The following is an 18,185-nucleotide window of genomic DNA, read 5'->3' as shown; positions in this document are numbered from 1 at the left end:
TTCCTTTTTCACATTCCAACTCTTTTCCATCTACAAAATACTGAGTCTCCTGTCATACACCTGTACTAGGACTCCCCTCCATCCATGCATAATTTGCATTTTTACAGTTTTCCCCTCACCCATGCTCAGGTAGCCAAAAGTATACACGCGACTTTTTGCCCAGTCTTTTTCAGTTAGCCAACGGCCATCAACTGGGCATAATAAAGTGTTCAAAAACATGATAAAAAACAAGACACACAGCTTTCTACACTACACCAATACTAACAAACAATAGCACATTACACAAAGGAAAGAAATGCTACAAATATTCATCACATTGGCAGTCAACCACATGGGATTGGGCCCATTACTTTTTAATAGAAAGGACTGCAGCTAGGAAGCTGGCTAAATCAAATATGATTTGATGGGTCTGGGTTGTCAGTAGGAAGACCTATATATCTTATTCTCCCCAGTCTTTTTTTGTATCTCAGCCACTTTACTATACATACATTTCTATCTTGGATAGCTATACAGAACTGCACTTCAGCACTCTGGCTGTCCACACTGATACCAGTGCTCCTCCAAGTCAACTGCCCTCTGAATCATCATGATCTAACTGCAGAAGGAAAGGTATTCATTCCTGTTAAGGGAATCACTCTTTTACACTTTGGGTAATTTAAGTTTTGTTACGTATGTGGAAGAGAACTTTCAACATCTAGTCTTGAGTAGAGGGGAGATATGTTATAGGTGCATTAATGTCTGCAAACAATTCATGGAAATCTAAATCCAGAATACATTGCCTAACCAGATCTATGGCTTTCATTTCCCTTTGCATTACCAAAAAGTCAGGTGGAAATCTTATTACATTCTTTGCATATTATGTTTTATCTGTGTTGCACATGCTCTTATCTGTGTAAGCACATATGGCTTTCGGCCCAATGCCTCCTGAAGATGCCAATTCTTCCATCCCTTAACAGAGTTCCTTACTTTAATGTGTAATTTTTTGTTTTTATGTATGTTGGAAGCCACCTGGAGTGGCTGGGGCAACCCAGTCAGATGGGCGGGGTATAACAACAACAGCAGCAGCAGCAGCAGCAACAACAGGTTGCAAAATTGGCATCAGAAATGGCAATATTCAAAAGTGGTGAAAAATGTCAACTTCCCAGGACACCCTGTAAGTGACCTTTGACTAGTTATCCCAGGTCAAGGAACTAAAAGGGGCATGGCAATATGAAACAACTTATTATAATACACTATGTGGTTCAATGCGATCACTTCTGGACTGAACACAGACAAAAATATTTTGGCACACTAAGTGTATTTGCTTACTGATGACAGGATGTCTGTGTTTACCAGCAGCTGCTTTGTGAATTTCCACTGTTAATTATAAAACCTTCGTTGTCTACCCTTTTCTGCATGTTGTTTCTAGTTGACCCCGCTGTTTGCAATCCCTCTCCCCAACTCAGGATAATACCATGTATCTAATGAAGTGGACTGCAGTCCGCTTATGCCAAAACAAATTTCATTAAAGTGCCACAAAACTCCTTGTTCTTTTTGATGCAACTTGCTCTCATATCCAGCCAAGTAGTCATCAAGTGGTAAGAGATCAAGAGAAGCATGTGCGCACACATGAGCATTAAACTAGTTATCAGATTTTTGGAACTTTAAATAGATGTATTCATTACACTATCCTAACTTCAAATTAACAAACTGAACAAGGCAGGGCAACTCATTTCATGCCCCCTAGGCCCCAACTGAATGAATGTGTACCTTCTTCAAGAAACATTCCAAACTGGGGGGGAAAGGTAGGAAGCAAGAGACATAAGCAACATTATTCTAATACAGCACGTGTAGAGGCTCATAGTATTAACAGTTTATCATAAACAGCAAGGCAAGATGACAAACTTTCCACAATACATAAAAAGCAAAGTTTAACATGTAACAGCTGTTGAACAGGGAACATCGGATTTAATTGCATTCTATTTCTTGCACAATAATTTTAGAAAATAACTCTGCATGAGCCTCTTGAAGCAGTGAGAATATATTGCAACCACAAAAGGAAAATTACCTCAGAAGCTTTCCGTTTCATTTCCTTGCACACAGTGTCACATTCTAACGTAACTAGGTCTCTTCGAACCTTACTGCACGGCAGCTCCTAGAAGAAGGGTCCAAACAAAATATATTATTTTTCTTCATTAGCCTGATCGCGAAACACACACGCCTAAACACTGTTTCCTATATAACCGAAGAATCCTTCTCCTGCCATTTAGCTTGCAAACCATTTTCTTCCCGTAGTAAATGAATTACAAATAAAAACACTCATCACGAGATACGTTCAACCATAACCAACATTTACGTGACAAGTGTTTTGTAAATCTGACATACGCTCTTGGAAACTACTTTTGGAGGTGGACAAATGAATAACTTCAAAATAAGCTCAAGTTACTGCCCCCCAGATGTTAAGGGAACAAGGCAACTATACCTTAGAAGAAGTGGAAGAGGAGGGCAAACGTAGAAGCAGTAAAGGTAAAGGTAAAGGACACCTGGACGATTGAGTCCAGTCAAAGGTGACTATGGGGTTGCGGCGCTCATCTCGCTTTCAGGCCGAGGGAGCTGGCATTTTTCCACGGCCAGCTTTCTAGGTCCTGTGGCCAGAATGACTAAACCGCTTCTGGCACAATGGGACACTGTGACAGAAGCCAGAGCACACAGAAACACTGTTTACCTTCCCGCTGCAGCAGTACCTATTTATCTATTTGCATTGGTATGCTTTCGAACTACTAGGTTGGCAGAAGCTGGGACAGAGCAGCAAGAGCTCACCCCGTCACATGGATTCGAACTGGCGACCTTACGTTTGGCAAGCCCAAGAGGCTCAGTGGTTTAGACCAAAGCGCCACCCGCGTCCCTGGATGCAGTATAGTAAGAGCCCAAAGAACACAACCAAAAATTACTTTCATGTGTGAAGTCATTTCTTGAAGTAGCACAGACACTAAACCTTGATGTTCTTGCACAAAACAACAACAAACCAGTTAAAGGACTGAGGATAAGCCACTGGTTTGTACGTTTCCTTCTTGGAATGAATTGAACCAGTATACAGTTAAATTATAAACCTACAGGAATATTTACCACAGTTAAGATGTAGCTAGGATACATCTTATGTTGCTTTTTAATAGTCTCTGCATTCATGAGAACACACTACATTAAGAAAAAGCCCTACTATAAGTACTATCTCATCAATTTTGATACCCAAAATAGGACTTAAAGGGGGGGGGGGAGTGCCAAGGAATCTTTTCTCTCTGTCACAAGACTTTAACGCTTTAGGTTACGAATTACATAAATCAGATGGTTATAAAATTCAGCACAATCCTACATTTCATTGAGATTTGAATAGCTGCTTTTCTTTCAATAATAAATGAAATTAGTTAAGCATCTGATATCTAGTTCAGATTGTTTTAGATGGAAATTTGTAAGCCGCCCTGTGAGTCTGCTGGGTAGGAAAGCAAAGGTAAAGTAGACTTTTCCAAAATGTACTTCTCACCACTGAACATTTAAGACATGGTAACTGACTATTCACATAACACAAAGCAACAGTCCAGTTGTCTTTCTAACCAAGCAGAGTTTGTTGAAGTGCTAATGAGCAATGAGCTTTCTCTTCATTGCTGCCTGGCTTCAAAACAGACTTGCTCATTTTTTAAACCACATTTCTCCCAACGTCCAAATTGGGAAACTTGAACTTTAAGCAGGAAGCCTGGTCTAAATTTGGGCATGAAGGGAGTGCTTGAGCTCGTCTTCATGATTTCTTGGACTGGGGAATTTACATCCAAAAAATACATTTTTCAAGGCATGTATTCACAGTTTAACCTTGAGAACCTAGTGAAAGCAATAATTGTACTACAAAGACTAAGAGGTTAAAGGTTTCCCTATTGATTTATTTTTTAGATTTTCTTTTTTTTGTATGTCATGTGGGTGCTCCTTCTTTGAATAAGAAACTCTTCTCCTCACATACTGAAATTACACAACTCTTCGCTTCACAACTCCAGCCACATATATGCTTTTCTCACTGAAGTGGATAAGCAAGCCAAATTCAGAATATTCCATTAGCCTTGTTACAAACACTAATAAAGAGATTAATACTCTTTTGTGGGTGAGAAGCTTGGACTAGTGTCTTTGTTAGGTGTCTCACCCTCACAAATGCCATTTCACCTTCTTTGTCTCTCCCCTTTCCTTGGTAACACCGGTCTAAAATGCCCACATCTCTTTGGGTTGATCCAGCCAGTGCTCAACACTTCTGTGTCACATTGATTTCAGTGGAGAAGCTAAACTTAAATTCTCCAACACTGAAATGGACTAACATTTTGTGTTCTTTATAGTGCATTAACCAAACAGCTGATTTCTTAAGATGACTTTCCAGCATTTCCTATATGAGCCTTATATTTGATAGAAGGTGCTGCAATTAACACAAAACGTTTTAGGGACTCGCTCTAATCAGGTATGCATACAAAAAAGATAGAGGAAAATGAAAGCAGACATATATGTAAGAGAGAGAGAGAGAGATGGGTCCCATGTTGCAGGCATGGATTATGTGAGCATCTCAGATCCCAAAAGATGACGTTATACACTATTTGTTTGTTACATTTATAAATTCCGTTTCCTCAAAAAGCCAGACACTACTTGTGCCAAGCAATTCTTCTTTTTCAGAAAAGTGTTATTAAGAATGAAACTTATTGCTTTCTGGCAAAAAAATTAATAATGTCATGTAAGAGGAAGTCATTTGTCCATTATACTGTCTGCTTCAGGGGTGATGATGACACCACAGTTGCACTGAGACTACGAGAAAGTCTTCTGTAAAATGCATTAGGGATTCACAAGTTTAACAACTGTTCTTGGTCCAGTTTTTTATGTAATTAATATGCTTTTTTCTGATTCTGGACAGGAAAACGTATTTCCTCTTCTTACTCTGGACTAGCCATACTTGAGCTAAACTATACCATATATTTCCCAGGATAATTCTGAAGTCTGAACACATTTAATTCAATTAACTGTGTGATGATTTCTTTTAAGGCTATGATATCTAAGCAACCATCTTCACTCTAAAATCCCCTTGTGTTATAAAGGTAGAAATTCCATAGTATTTGCCCCATTTCAGAATTATATTTGCATCACTGCAGTTCATGGGAATTTTGGAATTCACGTTAGAGAAAATTTTTATTTATCCATTTTTCAGAGACGATTTATCAAGGTGGCTCACATTAAATGTTAAATGATTTTTAAATAATTTCAATATCTAAAATGTAAAAAACTAGCAAAAGTTATGTGGAACTAGCACCCACTGTTATAGCTTAGGTGTCAGGTAAAGACATTTTTATTTTCTCAGATATTTAAAAAACTGGAAGGATGTTGAGTCTTAAACACCAGAAAGTTTTCACTCTGCCATTTAACTGATACACAATTTGCGCCCTCAGTTTATTGATTTTAATAGTTTTATCCTATATAACTTACTGCTTTAACACATACCACAAATCCATCCTGGGTCAGATATTATGAAGAGTGGTATAACAATACCATAATTTTTTAAAAAAATTGAATAAAAATATCAATCAAATATTTTAATAGAAAAGTACAGATTTCAGAAGAGTATGAAATTACCTTTTTGAGTCTCTTGCAAGGACACCTGACTTTAACCTTCTGGTTGCAATTCTGAGGACAGTCGGAAGAATGACAGATCTCTTTACATCGATGACCACAGGACAACTATAACATGGGGTGGTGGAAAGAAAATGATACTCTGAAATGGAGCACCAGTACGACTCTTGAGTGGCATTTCAAGACTGCTAAATAAATGCTTTGTTAGTGTTGACTTGCATTTGCTCCTTACATATTTATTCTGCTCCTAATCCTTGAAGATTTTGGAAGCTATGATGCAAAGATATCTTCTATACAATTACAGTGGTGCCCCGCAAGACGAATGCCTCGCAAGACGAAAAACCCGCTAGACGAAAGGGTTTTCCGTTTTTCGAGGCGCTTCGCAAGACGAATTTCCCTATGGGCTTGCTTCGCAAGACGAAAACGTCTTGCGAGTCTTGTGAGTTTTTTCCCTCCCCCCCCCCTTTTTCTAAGCCGCTAATAGCCGCTTAGCCGCTAAGCCGCTAATAGCGCTAATCCGCTAAGCCGCTAATAGGGATGCTTCGCAAGACGAAAAAACCGCTAGACGAAGAGACTCGCGGAACGGATTATTTTCGTCTTGCGAGGCACCACTGTAATGCAACAATTACATTCTTGTCTTGTCATTTGTCATGCTTTATCTAGCATGACCGCTGTTCAGAATGTAGTTGCTCAAATGTTGCAAACGTCTACTGGATTCCAATATCAAAGATAAGCAATCCAGCTCCCAGTTCTGCACCCACCTCAAACGTGTCTAACCTATGCAGTTGTGCCTTGGAAGTGAAACGGAGTCCTTTCCTGAAACCCGTTTGACTTCCAAAACGTTCGGAAACCAAAGCACGGCTTCTGATTGGCTGCAGGAAGCCCTCGGTGTCTCCCCACACCATGGCACAATCTCAGGAGTTCCTGAATTCAGTGAGGAGGACCGAAAGGGCTTCTAATATTCCTTAAACCTACACATGTTCGCCCCAAATGCCTGAACATGGCCATTCTGGGAGGATTCCAATAAAACATCCATTATTTCCCGTATGCTTTTTCAAAAACTGAAGTAACAAGTTTTGTTTCTCAAAACTATGAAACAAACACGAAGAAAAATAAGTGTAAGCACTTTCAGATACTTTTTAAAGAGTATTTTTTTAAAACAAACAAACTCAGAAGCAAGGACCTAAACTCTGCATTGGAGTTCATGATTTATAGAGATACTTCTGTTTCCAGTAGGTTGGGGGGATTTTTTTTATCTGGAGAACCTAATTTTTAATGTGAATTTGCTTCTGCAGACTGCTCTTAGGGGGGGAAATGTCACAGGGGCCATAATTATTTTAATATTTAGAATGTCTGTTTTTGACATTTTCAGTTTGCTAGTAAATGTATTTTTATGTTAATAAATCAAGAAGACTACTTGCATTATACAATACATGATATAACCAAATGTATAACCAGATGGGGGTATATAAATGCTTTCAAGTTCAAATTTATGCTTAGGTATCAGCATCTGCACATTTATCCAACAAGTTTTTAATACAGTGATTTTCGCTTCCGTGGGCCGATTCAAACATGGTCCTGAGCATATATGCAATAGTCAGGTGGACACAGTGGAGCACCCAGAATTCAGCTCAACATGTTCCCACACAGTTCATGTAAAACCAGGACAGACTCCTCCTGCACTGAGAGGTAAAGTGGGTAGCCAACAGGGGTTATGGGATATCATCCCCATTGTGGCTTGTCTGGTACTTAAGTTAATATCTTTTTGTCACCACATAAACAAAGACCTTTCTATTCTCCTAGGATTTTTAAACCATCCATTACTTCTTGGGAGCAATTAATTTGAGCTGAGTTGCATGAGTAAAAGTAATAATAATTTATTATTTATACCCCACCCACCTGGCTGGCTTTCCCCAGCCACTCTGGGTGGCTCCCAACAGAATATTAAAAGCACAATAAAACATCAAACATTAAAAACTTCCCTAAACAGGGCTGTCTTCAGATGTCTTCTAAAAGTCAGATAGTTGTTTATTTCCTTGACATCTGATGGGAGGGTGTTCCACAGGGTGGGTGCCACTACTAAGAAGGCCCTCTGCCTGGTTCCCTGTAACCTCACTTCTTGCAGGGAGGGAATCATCAGAAGGCCCTCGGCGCTGGACCTCAGTATTATATTAATTGTATTATTTATATTATTAATATGCTGCCACTCTGGGCAGCTTCCAGCAAAATATAAAAACAAAATAAACCAGTAAACATCAGGCATCATTCTCAAATATTTCACCATGACTTTCTAAGTGAGCAGTGGTTTTTGTGTGTGGTTTTTTTTTTTTTTAAAAAATGTAATGCTAACATTTTCTTATAGCAAGCTTTAATTCACATTGTTTGGAACTTAAGCATAAAATAATATGACTCAAATCACATGCCACATTCTGCCCGTCAAAACAATATTCTATTCACTGCTCAAGAAACAAGCATTTCTCTGACATACTGTGTGCCTTATACAGTATATTTTTATAGCTTTACATCAAAGTGATAAAAAGCAAATTAAATACTATGAAAGACCTCAATGTCTAATAACTTAGCAGTAGGCTGGTTCAGATGCCACACTCGGTAGTGGCGCCCGCCCTGTGGAACGCCCTCGCATCAGATGTCAAAGCGATAAACATCTACCTGACATTCAGAAGACATCTGAAGGCAGCCCTGTTCAGGGAAGTTTTTAATATGTGACATTTTAGTGTATCTTTCATCTTTGTTGGAAGCCGCCCAGAGTGGCTGGGGAAACCCAGCCAGATGGGCGGGGTACAAATAATAAATTATTATTATTATTATTATTAACCATAGCTCAACAATATGACCATGAGCCGAGGCTCCCATGAGGCTTACATATCCCCCACATTTGTATTTGATACATCTGATGATTGGGGAGAGGGTAATTTGGTTCTCCGTGAGGGTGTTGAGGTTTAAACCTCTCTGTCTACCCTATCCCTGAATGCAGACAAACAATCCAACTTCAAACAATATGTTTATGAAGATACTTGCTTTTTTACTAACCACAGTTAAGAATAAACACAGTTTAGGGTTCAGACCACGCATTAAAAATGTGGTTAATCTAAAATGCAAGCTTCAAATCTCTTTGCAGCCACAACAGAAGGAGTAGAGAGTAAAATGCAAACATGCAGAGGGACTCGGCTGATTCTCATAACACTGGAACACAACTACTGCCTATTTCTATTTAATAATTTATACGCTGCATTTTAGGGTGCAATTGCCCATTTAAGGTGATGGGACAAAATGTCATAAAATGCAAAATACTTACAAAACATAATACCATCTAATTAAATTTACATTACACCGCCTTGAATTCCATAATAGCAAAATGTCAGCATTAGTTGCTGTTTCTATAAACTTTCTGTTAGAGGACACTGAAAGTTTTGCCTCTGGCAGCATCAAAGTTTGCTTGATCCCTAAAGCGAAAAGGAGAGGGACACTAAAAAGGTATCACTTGCACCAGACAGTGAAAGCTCCTTCTGTGCTTAGTACTACTGTAGCCAAACAAATGTCTCAAAACCTCACATTTTTAAATAATTATTATTATTATTAAAAATTTAATTGGATTGTTTAAATAAATAAAAATGTAAATGCTAAGTTTTAAAACTTAAAACTAGGTTAATTTTAAATAACATGGAAATAAACTAGTAATTGCATGCAGCTACGTGAGCGTGTTAGTGGAGGAAGTGATGGCTCCAATAGGCTTAGGGAGGAAAGCCTTCTATTGTAGCCTAGTTGTTACAGAGGTGGATGATTTTACTGGCTGGCGAGGGAAAACCCATGGCTAGTAGGAAAAGGGTCTACTCAGTGGCAAAAATCTTATTTATTTCCCCAGGCTTTAAGATCTAACCTCTTTAATTTGTCCAAGCCTAATTGCTAGGGACAGGGAAGTGTGTGTGTGTGTACGTGTGAATACACAACTGTGGTGTGTGCTTGGTGACCATGACCGTTTCTCTGGTTTGTAAATCTGCCCATGAGCCCCAAAAAGGTTGGTGACCTCTGGTTTAGAGATTAACAAGCGTTTTGCTTTTCTCCCAAAGCCCTAATGGGAAGAGTTAATTTCCCCTTGCCAACAAGAAAGAGAAAATAAACCCTGCATGTTCTGGCCTTAAACTCTTCCATTTTGTAAGAAATGTACACTTTTCTGTGCGTTCTACAATTTCCATTTAGAGGTTAACAGTAGGGTTAATGTACCCTTCTAATAAGCCCCCAAAAGTTATTTGTTAATAATAATAATGATGATGATGATGATGATGATGATGGCCTGCTGGGTGCTGGTGAAGGTGGGACAAAGCACTCCATCCCTCATCCTCACACACCTGCCTGGAATTCCTGATTGCCTGTTGTTACAAGGCTAGTTCTTAATTACACAAGCTAAGTAAAAGTAAAGGACACCTGGATGGTTAAGTCCAGTCAAAGGTGACTATGGGGTTGTGGCGCTCATCTCACTTTCAGGCCAAGCCGGCGTTTGTCCACAGACAGCTTTCCGGGTCATGTGGCCAGCATGACTAAGCCGCTTCTGGCGCAACAGAACACTGTGGCGAGTGCCAGAGCGCACAGAAACGCTGTTTACCTTCCTGCTGCAGTGGTACATATTTATCTACTTGCACTGGCATGCTTTCAAACTGCTAGATTGGCAGCAGCTGGGACAGAGCAATGGGAGCTCCCTCTGTTGCAGGGATTCGAACTGCTGACCTTCTGATCGGCAAGCCCAAGAGGATCAGTGGTTTAGACCACAGCACCACCCACATCCCTTTTACAAGCTAGGCAGCATGCTTACATCCAAATGACCCAATATCATCCAAGTTATTAATTAAGAAGAAATTAGTATCTACAAGTTTTTTATGTTATTAAATCATTTTTTATTCATCTTGCATAACACATATATCAGAATGATATACTTTTTCTCTATTCTTCCCTACCAGTTTAAAGAACGACAACAACAACGAACCACCACCAGAGTTTTGCACAGTGAAAGTGTGGTATAAAAGCACACTTGCAAATGGGAATACACACTTAAGTACCTCATGTGATTTTGCCAGTGTTTAATAAGTAAAAAAACAACACAAAAAATAAATTTTAAGAAGGGGGGGGGGATTGCAGTACTTATTAAATATTCCCCAAATATTTTTAATTCATATATAACTTACCTCTTTTGGACACTGATTTTTGCAGGAACTCAGCTCATCTTTTTCCTTTAAGTCAGCACAGGTGATTTTTCTGAAGAAATAAGAGTTAAATCGAGAAAAACAACAATATTTAAAAAGGAGTTAGAATGAACAAGTACACACTGTTTACAAAGTGCGTGAGAGAGAGAGGGAGAGAGAGCACATCCTGTCAAATAAAGGCAACATGTCACGCATCTCAGAAAGTGGGTTTTAATAAACAAAAGATTATGCCGTAATACATTTGTTAGTATTTAAGATGCCACCAAACTCGGTTGTTTTCATCTTTGTTAAGTAGCTCATAAAAACGGTAGTACTTTGTTCTTAAAAGTCTGCAGTATATTGGGGGACGTTGAAGCACAACACTAATGCATGCTATTATTGCTCTTGCCACTTTGCCGGCAGCTGAACGGGGCTCATTAGCAACCCAATGTTTACTAAATGATTTCTTCTAATGAAAAAAATGGCTTGCATGCCACGTATGTGTCACTTAGCCTCCAAACCAAATGTGATGGCAGCATAGCTCGTGGGCTGAAAAAGCTTAGACTTTTGCTTTGCTTCCTTAGGTATCGCTTCAGGTGCAGGCTGGTCCGCTTCCCTAGGCACTAGAAAGAAGACAGTTATACAGCACAGGTGGCAAAATGAAAATATTGCACTTAGAATGCAGGAAGAAACCCACTGAAACAGGCACCGCCGATCCCCCAATGCACACAGAGAAGGCAAAAATTAGCTGCAGCCATGCAGCACACCCAGGTCTGTCTGCCCCTCTCTCTCTCTCTCTCTCTCTCTCTCTCTCACACACACACACACACACACACACACACACACACTTGGGGTGCTGTTGGAAGTAGGAAGTAAATAGCAGAAGTTGTCAGCAGAAGGCGACCTTTTTGGCATAACTGTTGAGTGGCAATAGTTTACGCTGGAAACTGTTGTGTAATCCAGCCCCAGGAAGCGGAAAGTGGCTGTTGTACTTTAAAGTAGCTGGGTCAGCTGTTTGAAATGGAGGCAGAAAGTCCCCTAACAGCTGTCTCATGACCAGAGCCGATTGTGGGCTCACGCAGGAGCGATCTGAGGCAGTAAAGACGGCATGCCATAGAGCAGCAGCTGATGCGCGGCCACTATATGCCGCAGCCAATCAAATTTTGTCCGTGCTGCTGCTCCGCTGACAGCAATGGTGGACGCGATGAAAATGGCCAGTGGCTTCTCCCAACTGGCAACTGTCTCCTCAGAAAGTACAGTGGTACCTCGGGTTACATACGCTTCAGGCTACAGACTCTGCTAACCCAGAAATATTACCTTGGGTTAAGAACTTTGCTTCAGGATGAGAACAGAAATCGTGCAGCGGCAGCGCAGCAGCAGCAGGAGGCCCCATTAGCTAAAGTGGTGCTTCAGGTTAAGAACAGTTTCAGGTTAAGAACAGACCTTCAGAATGAATTAAGTTCTTAACCCGAGGTACCACTGTATAGGAAAGGGACAGCCAGTAGAAAATACAGCAAAGCAAAGAAGGAATTATACACAGAAACAGAAAGGCACAATAAGACTATGGAGAAAGCAGAGAGAGAAAGACAGAGTTTTGTTTTGTTTTTTTCTAACAAAGCAGGGAAAGCAGGGAAAGAAAGATGACAAGACACAGAGACAGTGTGTTAGTACAGACACACTGTGGCAACCAACAGAAATAGGGAAAGACTGCAGAAGAGAAACACTTAACTGACAGAAGAACAGAGAGCCAGGAGGAACAAACTGCTTTTAGCAATGGCGGGAGAGAGAGAAACTGAGATTCACTGAACCCGGGCTTGTGGTTTCGCTCTCTTCAGAGAAACCATAAGCTATAACCATGGTTTGTCTGGAGTAAGCTAAACCATGACCCAGACAACATGCAAAGCCAAATCATAGCTTAACTTAGCACAGCAGAACCACCAGAGCAAAGTAGCTGCAATCTCCCCATCAGGAGCCAAGATGCTTGCATTAAACCATGGTTTGGTTTAGTGTTACACGTGAATGAGGTCAAAGTGTGTTCAGTGAATACGCTCTTATGACAGGGGGAAAGCACATTATCTCAGAACGGTTAGCATATGTGGTGCTTATGTCAACATCTGGGCTTCTTCACAGATGCAGATTTAGGGGAGGGCAACTGGTTTGCGCTCACTGGGCGCAGAGCAGAGAGGGAACAGCAGGGAACATCACAACAATGACTTAGAAAAGGAAGGGTGGGAGGGGCAAATTTTGGCATTGCACAGGGCACCAAGGAAATTTGAAAGCCCCAAGTCTGCCACTGTTGTTCAACACCATGCTAAGATATGCCAGCAACATCGATTTAGAGCAAGATCCTACAAGCTGGCTGTCCAATGGGCCAAAAGTCCCTGCTACTTTGCTGGCTAGCATGATCTCCAGGGCAAACATTTTCCACACCTCCTTGTGTCTCTCTCTCTTGGTTAGATGTGCTCAAACAAGCCTTAGGTTGCACCAGTTTCTCAGGATTTCTCTTCCCAGCATTCCAGTAGGTAGTTTACAGAATCCCCTTCAGGAATGGCTCTAACTGCATGTGGCAAGGCAGTTGCTAAAACCAGCCTGCCAGAACAGGAACGCTATGGATATGGGCCCCTATATCATGTGCAGATGTTGGAAAGACCAAGCAGGCAAACACAGTTGTCTCCAAGCCAGTTTAAACAGGCTGTTTGCTGCACCGGTCTAGACCCTCGTACCTACGGGACCGCCTCTCCCGGTATGCCCCACGGAGAGCCTCAAGGTCCATAAATAACAACACCCTAGTGGTCCCTGGCCCTAAGGAAGTTAGATTGGCTTCAACCAGAGCCAGGGCCTTTTCAACACTGGCTCCGGCCTGGTGGAACGCTCTGCCTCATGAGACCAGGGCCCTGCAGGATCTGATTTCTTTCCGCAGGGCCTGTAAGACAGAGTTGTTCTGCCTGGCCTTTGGCTTGGAGCCAATTTGATTGCCTCCCCTTCTTTCTTTTTTCTTTTTCCTTTCTCCTCCTGTGATGAGGCTGCATTTTAATATTTTAATGTTTCAATATTTTAATGTTGTATTTTAATCTTGTTTTTAAGTTGTATTCATTCAACGTTTTTATTATTGCTTGTTAGCCGCCCTGAACCCGGCCTTGGCTGGGGAGGGCGGGGTATAAATAAAAATTGTTGTTGTTGTTGTTGTTGTTGTTGTTGTTGTTGTTGTTATCCATTTCCAACATCCCAGAAGAAAGGCAGGGGGGAGAAAAGCCCTTCCCTAACGCAGCATACACACTGCATAGTATTTTACATTTTCAAAGTTGAAGCAGAGTCTCCTTTAATTACTTACATGCATTCAATGTACAAGCTTGTGAGTTTGCAGTGACACTTCATCCGTATCATCTGGGCACACGGTGGGCAATCTCCAGGGTGGCAAGGCAGGGGGCATGAATGAGGGCACCCAGGTGGTCGTGGCTTGGAGCATTCTTCTTCACACTGAGAACATTCTTGACCTGCCTAGTAACACGGGAAAATGAAGTGGTGGAATTATTTGTTCTTTGGACAATTTATTAGTTCAATAACCTTTTTTTTTTTTTAACCATGGTTGCACTTGGTTAAGTAAACAAACCTAATTACCTTTTTTATTTTTGAAAGGAAGGCAAATCACAAAATCAAGCTGCAATGTTTCAAAAGTACACAGAAAACAAGGGTATAAAAATAGCACACTATTCTCGTTTCTAGGAGTCACACTGAGAAGCTTCATAGGTTACTTAGAACTGCAGGCAACCAACAGCACTCTCTTTCACGGTCATCTGGCAGCGATTCCTCGTTACATGTGAAGCACCCCCCCTCCAATCATAGCAAAATATACCTGCAAGATCCTTTCCCTGCTGCTAACTGTGGCTTCTGCAGTTGGCTAGAATACAAGTTTTAAAAAATGCAAATGAAGAGCAAGATAAAGGTAATACAGAATTACCCTGTCATTGCACCTTCTCATGACGAACTCAGGTGCCAAATGCCAACAGGACTGCAGCCCCAAGAAGGCCACTGAGAAACAACAGGGAAGCATCAACACATTTGGAGGACGCAATTGGGAAATGAGGAGTTTTCAGAAGTACGTTTTTTTAAAAAAAAACACCTTCCAAAAACAGCCCGTGAGGACTGAGAATGCTCAGCAGCCACAGAACGTGGAACAGAAAAAACTGAAAACTGGATGGAATGGTCTGCTGAAGGAAAGCATGGCTGGCTGGCTAAACCCTAAACAGGAGCACACCTATTAGAAGGCAATTAAATACTGCAACGTTTTGTTGCAGGTTGTCATGCCACCCACCCACCCCAAATCCTGCCTCTGCCATGAGATGCTCAGGCACTCCCCACACTCCCTCTTAACAGGATGCACAGGTCTGAGCTGGGTTTTTGATGGGTATTTCTAAAACTTCCCTTTTATTCCTGCTGCCACTACAGATAATGTTTATCTGACTACTCCACCCTAGTGTACCTAAATAAATGGTGTGTGGTATAATGCAATAATTTATTAAATGGAAATAACCAAAAAGGGCTGTCTGATTACTTGGGTGTACATAAGCTTATGGTTTCAGCCTTTTATCTTATTTTTCACTTTATTAAATAGACAGCAATGGTTACTGTAATACTGGTGCTCTATTAATAAACTAACCCTGCTCTTACACCATCAACCACAGATTCCCAGACTCCACACTAACTCCACTCTCCATGCAACTCTCAAATGAACTCAAACTGTCCCACCATCAAACTCCCCTTTAAACTCTCATCCACTCAATACCATTCCAAACTCACTCCCCACCCCCACTACCAAGCATTTAGCTTAATTCCTCTACTAAGATGCATTTACCTTAATTATTATTATTATTATTATTAGTACATATGCATGCAGTATTATATACGAAATCACCAGAATACCACACAGGACCCTCTTGTCAGTCACAAGTAGCTGAGCTAGTCTGCCCTGAATTTCAAAAGGGGAATTAGAACAAGAGCTGAAGTAAAGGTGGAGACTAAGCAAATGACATTTAATGCCACCAAATGTCAATCTCGGAAAGGTTAAAACGAACGAAATTGTTATGTGATTGTAACTATGGCATTTGAGCACAAAGCAAAACTTTTTCTTGCTTTTCACCTGCACAGTACTAAAAGATTAATTTGAGTCATTAAGGCGTCACTGTTCAAATAGATACTGGGTTCAAGAAGTTTAAAAAAAAATCCCACAAAAAGCCAAAAATTACTACTCAAGAAAGCCTTCTGGTTTTAGTTTCTGCCATAAAGTACATAGTATCAAGGGCAGTGAATGACAGCACAACACACATCATTCATCAGTATGATTTCTGTACTTTTATAGTCTTCTTAGCAACAAATAATTTTTCGAGACAGGAATCTATTCTACAAACAGCTGAAAAGGAGCATGTTAGAGTAATGGCTGCATATTCCTCACCACAGATAAGAGGACAATCTTTAAAGGTTAAATATCTTTATTTGTAACCACTGTAACTAGGTTTAACATTATTTCAATGGGGCAATTTACTTAAGAGATTTTAGCCTCCTTTAGCACAGTGTCCAGGAAACAAGTCTGTTTCCACAAGTGGTTCAATTAAAAAAAAAAAAAACTCATTAGGAAATGACAGTTATTTAGAGTCACACACACATAAAGGAAGTGAAGTTGCTTGCCAGCATTCATTCCATTAGGTGGGTTTGCCAAAGTCTTGTGCACCCCCCTCTCCCCAGCAACTGACTCTCCCCTCTCATCGTATTATCTTCATAACAACCCTATGAGATCAGGTCAGGCTGAAAAACAGTGACTGACCTGGCTCATATGTCACATTAAGACAAACTATGGTTTACTGCAGACATGACCAAACTTGGTCCTCCAGCTGTTTTGGGACTACAGCTCCCATCATCCCTAGCTAACAGGACCAGTGGACAGGGATGATGGGAATTGTAGTCCCAAAACAGCTGGAGGGCCAAGTTTGGCCATGCCTGGTTTACTGGGACCAGTGAATGTGTGGGTTCCTGGGGGAGAGGGGCTCACAGCCACTTTGCTCCCCCCCCGGTCCTTTTCATTCCCACACCACACTGAGGTAAGCCAAAGTTTGTCATAATGTTTTGCCCAAACCTGGGATCGTGGTTTCACTCTCTTTACTAACCACAAGCTATAGTCAAAAATTTGATTATTAGGTAAAATAATGGAGATGTCAAAAGCTACAAATGAAACCAATGATTCTGAAAATATATGGCTTTTCTTTTATTTCATTTTGTGAATAGGGAAGACATCATCTGGAGACTGCCAAAGACTCAGAGGTAAAACATTGTTGCTTTAGTTTTCTATACTGTACACATATTTATAAATATTACGTGAAACAAAAATGATGTAAATCAATACCAGATCAGTAATAAAAACAAAAATGGGTATCAGAAACTTAGAAAATTGTGCTGTATTGTTCTTTTTATTTGATGTTTATTTTGTTCTGGTATTTGTAGTTTAAACTGTCAGAAGCTAAATAATGATAAAATATTAGAATAAAGTCATATCCATTTCTTTATCTTTATAATGAACAAATAGGGCTTCCAATATTTTATTTTTTTTAAACTGACTTCACATGTACACTGATGATGTCTGAACTGGCAGTTGTTGCTGAGGAAAGAGGTCTTATGGGTTGTGGTGGATACCTGACATCTCTCCGGTCAACAGTTTAAAAAGTATAGCAATAATGGTATAAGAAATAATTGTCACAATGGTAATATGAAGTGCTATTGCTTTCCATTTCATATATTTTGCTTGGCATTATCAACTGACTCACACTATTAAAATTCCAACAAGGAACTTCCATGAAGAACAGAAACCATGCAAGACTGTTACATATTATTTCTGGATAAAATTTTAACTCCACAAGACTCCACAATCCACTGAAGAATGGGCATATTTTATTATTTAATGTACAACCAGGTGCTTTCTCATGCACACCCCTTGCCATTTAATATGGACAGTCAAAACTTACTGAACCATACACCAAAAACATTTAAAAGCATCTGAGCTGGTTGCATTTTGCAGCACCTGAGAGCAAGGTTTTTGCTGTGTTGCAAGAAAGGTCAAACTTACCTTATGGACATCATTGTTGCTATCTGTTTCAGTAACTTTATGGCATTCCTTTGTGCAAGTATGATTCTGGCAGTCAAGCAGCCTTCCACACAACCTTTTGCAGGAGTAGGGTCCCACAGCATGACATGCCAATGGACTCACCTGAAAGATGGAAGACAACTTGTATGGGGACCACTGTGGACAACTTTCAACAGTTTCCATAAAGTAAGAATTAAAACTTGACCATGTGCACATGGGCACAACAGAATTATGAAACA

General features: G+C 40.4%; 1 protein-coding gene across 3 annotated transcripts in view; it reads right to left on the bottom strand.

The window, feature by feature from the left end:
* NFXL1 (nuclear transcription factor, X-box binding like 1) overlaps positions 1 to 18,185 on the bottom strand; it is a 70,458-nt gene that overhangs the window by 5,136 nt on the left and 47,137 nt on the right. For all 3 annotated transcript variants that reach the window (XM_081875694.1, XM_081875695.1, XM_081875696.1), the window contains 5 exons: positions 17,929 to 18,069; positions 14,149 to 14,315; positions 10,821 to 10,890; positions 5,626 to 5,730; positions 2,048 to 2,134 (listed from right to left, as the gene is read on the bottom strand). In XM_081875694.1, the coding sequence (XP_081731820.1) occupies positions 2,048 to 2,134; positions 5,626 to 5,730; positions 10,821 to 10,890; positions 14,149 to 14,315; positions 17,929 to 18,069 (570 nt within the window). The remainder of the gene's footprint in view (positions 1 to 2,047; positions 2,135 to 5,625; positions 5,731 to 10,820; positions 10,891 to 14,148; positions 14,316 to 17,928; positions 18,070 to 18,185) is intronic.

Source organism: Podarcis erhardii (genome assembly GCF_964252035.2).
Source record: "Podarcis erhardii genome assembly, chromosome: 9".
Classification (NCBI taxonomy): Eukaryota; Metazoa; Chordata; class Lepidosauria; order Squamata; family Lacertidae; genus Podarcis; species Podarcis erhardii.
This window is presented reverse-complemented; position numbering and strand designations above follow the sequence as displayed.